Below are 4,081 nucleotides of genomic sequence, written 5' to 3'. Positions count from 1 at the left end.
AGAGAGAGAGAGAGAGAGAGAGAGAGAGAGAGAGAGAGAGAGAGAGAGAGAGAGAGTATCTTACTCACATAATGAACAGAGGAGAAACAGAAACCAATGCCATGGTCCTACTTCAAGGCGTGTCAGGATGTCTTCGAATTTCGCCGCTGTCATCTTCTGCAGGGAGAGAAAGAGAGGCTTTTGAGAGAGAGAGAGAGAGAGAGAGAGAGAGAGAGAGGAGAGAGAGAGAGCAATTATATTCATAAAATACAACCAACTTATTCAATTACTTTGCACAGTATGCAAATAAAAGTAATTTCAAGTTCGTGGAATAACTTTTACAATTTTTACTTAACTTCTACTTTCGTATATTGCTGAAAGTTACATAATTATATACAATTATTTAGAGTAGAGAGAGAGAGAGAGAGAGAGAGAGAGAGAGAGAGAGAGAGAAGCTTTGTTTTCGTACTGACGTTCAACTGAATACAATTTCTCAACACACAATTCCACCTTTCAACTTTCATTAACTCATCAATAAGACAAAACCCAAACTTTCTACCTCACTGAAAGATGAACAAACTTTACCTACTTCCACCCTGTTGAATCAGCAGGTCATTGTTTACTGCTTCGTCAGTTAAAAAAAAAAAAAAAAAAAAAAAAAAAAAAAAACAAAAAAAAAAAAAAAAAAAAAAAAAAACTTTCAGAGAGAGAGAATTCTGCTAGTGTAGCAGAGTGAAGGTGATGGGCAGCTGAATATGACCCTTATGGGAGATAGCGCTAAGGATCATTTCCCCTTGATGACGCCAGGGTCTGGTGGCACCGTCGCGTGTTGTCAAGTGGCAATTTTTAACCTTTAGGGCCTTACCTGTAATACAACGTCAGGTGTTGCCGTTTTGGGTTTATACAGGCCCTGTATTGCGTTTTTTCTATGGGTTCATATAATTTATGAAGTATTTTATTAGTCATTAACTTAATCAGATGCTTTTTGTTTACAGGAAAGGAGATTTCAAACTTATAATTTTACAGTAGGCCTAGTATTTTCCTGGAGCCAATACGTCAACAGCTAATAATTCATCACATGATATATCATCACACATTTTACGCTTTATGAATAATTTATCGCGACGCCACACCAATAATCATCTCACAGAATATACAATGAATGACAAAGTCAAACCTCGTAGTACGATAATAAATCGTCATGCATCTTTTTTCACTTTTTTTTACCTCAGCTCCATATTGCGTCATGAGGCAGAACAGTTGCCAAGTATTATTTTATATCATATTATGCCCGTTATTTCAAACTTCTCTCTCTTCCTTCCGCGCTTCGCATTAATAATGCAGATGCGCCTTGACCATATACGGCGATGACCCAGAAAAGCTCCGCTGATCACCAACGCCAACACTAGCACCAACACCAACAACACCAACACTACGTACGGAACGGCAACACAATCACTGCACTGTTCTTTATGTCGCGGTTCGTTAGTACCATTCCACGATCACACTTCCCAGTCCTTCTTGAATCGTTCTAGCGTCAAGTACTCGATGCTGTGCTAATGAAATGAACGAAATAAGGCGTTCATTCAGCTAAACCTCGAAAGGAGACCGACGTAGAACGTTCCGGCGCCAGTGAAGGACAGGGCGTTCTCTTAGCCACTCTGTATGCAGTGAACGCTCCCATACTAACTCCCTGGGGGTTGCCACAGACTCCCTTTCAGGCCGATCGTCTTGACCCAGACTTTTCGACGTCTCGGGGCCTCGTTTTTGACCAAATTTGACCCGAAAAAAGGCCGATAAAAGGCCCGTAAGAAAGGCCAACAAGGACTTGGCTGTCGGGAGGGGGAAGAGGACTGTATAGATGGCTTCGCTCGGCGGCACGTGAACGTAAGCAATCGATATGCCGTAGCGTCGCTGGTTTCCCGTATGCACGATAACTCCTTGACTTTTGAGAGAGAGAGAGAGAGAGAGAGAGAGAGAGAGAGAGAGAGAGAGAGAGAGAGTCCGGTACATACTGGATGAATTCGAGAGGCAAAAAATGATATATTAATGGTCGATGGGTTGGCTGGCATGCTTCCTTATGCCATGAGTAAGGCATTCCGAATTTGCTTTTCACCTAGACTCGGCCACTTACATAAATGCTTAATGCTTATTTTTAGCTGGTTTCATGTCGACGCCGTGTCTCTCAGCTCGCTAACTTTCTCCGTTGACTTAAAGAAATCTCTCTCCTCTCCTCTCTCTCTCTCTCTCTCTCTCTCTCTCTCCAGCTCATAAACTTGTGTCAAAATAGTCTTTAAATTTATATGGAAAATGTTCGCTATTTCTTGTGCTCGCTAACTTTCTTTGTTGACTTAGAGAAATCTCTCTCTCTCTCTCTCTCTCTCTCTCTCTCTCTCTCTCTCTCTCCGACAGAAACGTGCATTATTCAGTCGTTATATATAGAATGAAAAGCTTTACTTAATTCAACATATAAAGTGAGTGAGCTGCGTAGAAGTAGCATGACCTAGTACTAGTCTCATGCCACTGACCTACATTGGGAAACAAAAAACTATAACAATGCGGCTACAGCTGAAAGAGAGACATTCTCTCTTTCTCTCTCTCTCTCTCTCTCTCTCTCTCTCTCTCTCTCTCTCTCTCTGTGGTGCATATTGCTAGGACCAGGAACAGTATACAACTGGTAGCTCTCTCTCTCTCTCTCTGTGGTGCATATTGCTAGGACCAGGAACAGTACAACTGGTAGCATTTGTTCGGAACGCCAGGGAGCCTGTTCCATAGTAGAAAGCGGTTCCCAGAAGGGAACGTCAGTGTTAGATTATAAGCAGCAGTGTTTGGGTCCACGTGAGCGAGTTTTGTTTTGAAAGTATCGTAGACGTGTTCGTTATTGTTACACTCAATGCAAGTATCGTAAAAGTATCTTAAGTTACTGTCCTTCTTGGCTGAAGCATCGTAGATCGTAATTATTGCTCCATGTGATGAAAGTATCGTAAATTTATTGTTGCATTTGAGGGAAGTATCGTAAGGCATCCAAATTATTGTTCATCCTGATGGAAATATCGTAAAATTATTGTTCCACTTCATGAAAGTATCGTAAATTTACTGTTGCACTTGAGGAAAGTATCGTAAGGCATCAAAATTATCGTTGATCCTGATGGAAATATTGTAAAATTATTGTTGCATTTGATGAAAGTATCGTATTAGAAACGAAATCATTGCTCCTCTCTCCTGAACTATAGTAAATTATCAAAATTATTGTTCCCTTCGGAGGACCATCAATAGTATTGTAGCAAGTATTGGAAAACTATTGTCCCATTTGAAGGAAGTATCGTAAAAGCATCGAATGTATTGTCCCTTTCTCCGAAATTATGATAAATTATCAAAATTATTGTTCCTCATCGTAGGACAATCAATATTATTGCAGCTCTTGACACAAGATAGAAAAATGATCAAAATTTACCATCAATTATACATACAAACGTGACGTGTAATAATTCTCATTTAATAAGTACATGACTAATATATCTTCCCACGATCGTGAGGTGATCAAGTCATCCAGGAAGTTGAATTCTTTGCCAATTCTTAATTAATACACCAAACTCAGGCGAGAGAATTTATTTTGTTGGACGTTAAATTCCAAGAGGGAGAATATTATCTAGAAAATGTAATCTAGAAGTATTTTACCTAGATTGTATATTGCTGGAAGCCTTTTGATCTAATACATATATATATGTGTGTATATATATATATATATATATATATATATATATATATATATATATATATATATATATATGCATAAAAAAATCACAGCAGATGCACGTGACTTCATAAAATAAGCGAATACCGCAGGAAAATGATAGTCAGAAAGCCAGGCACTTTCGTCTTTACTAGACATTGTCAAGGAGCTAATGAAATACAATTGGAGAGAAAGGTCTCAGGTACACAACAAGATCAAGAATACCAGATGGTTAATTGTCAAAAGGGTAAAAATTAAAAAAAGATAATCCAGCATTATCGGATATCACACGGTCACAAACCTAAACAGATTTGACCCTAACCGAAATTACAAAGTGTCTTTACAGTCCAAAACATGTAAAAACTGAAT

At 38.9% G+C, this 4,081-nt stretch overlaps 1 protein-coding gene across 1 annotated transcript in view; it reads right to left on the bottom strand.

The window, feature by feature from the left end:
- Window positions 1–1,900, bottom strand: part of LOC135213773 (organic cation transporter protein-like) — a 38,263-nt gene extending 36,363 nt beyond the window's left edge. Inside the window, exons 1-2 of the mRNA XM_064247900.1 lie at window positions 1,207–1,900; window positions 69–156 (exon numbers count right to left, since the gene is read on the bottom strand). Of these exons, the coding sequence (XP_064103970.1) occupies window positions 69–156; window positions 1,207–1,227 (109 nt within the window). The 5' untranslated portion in view covers window positions 1,228–1,900. The remainder of the gene's footprint in view (window positions 1–68; window positions 157–1,206) is intronic.
- Window positions 1,901–4,081: the final 2,181 nt, after the last annotated feature.

This window comes from Macrobrachium nipponense, chromosome 43 (genome assembly GCF_015104395.2).
Source record: "Macrobrachium nipponense isolate FS-2020 chromosome 43, ASM1510439v2, whole genome shotgun sequence".
In the NCBI taxonomy this organism is placed as follows: Eukaryota; Metazoa; Arthropoda; class Malacostraca; order Decapoda; family Palaemonidae; genus Macrobrachium; species Macrobrachium nipponense.
Note: the sequence above shows the minus strand (reverse complement) of the source record. Positions and strands in the feature narration are given on the sequence as shown.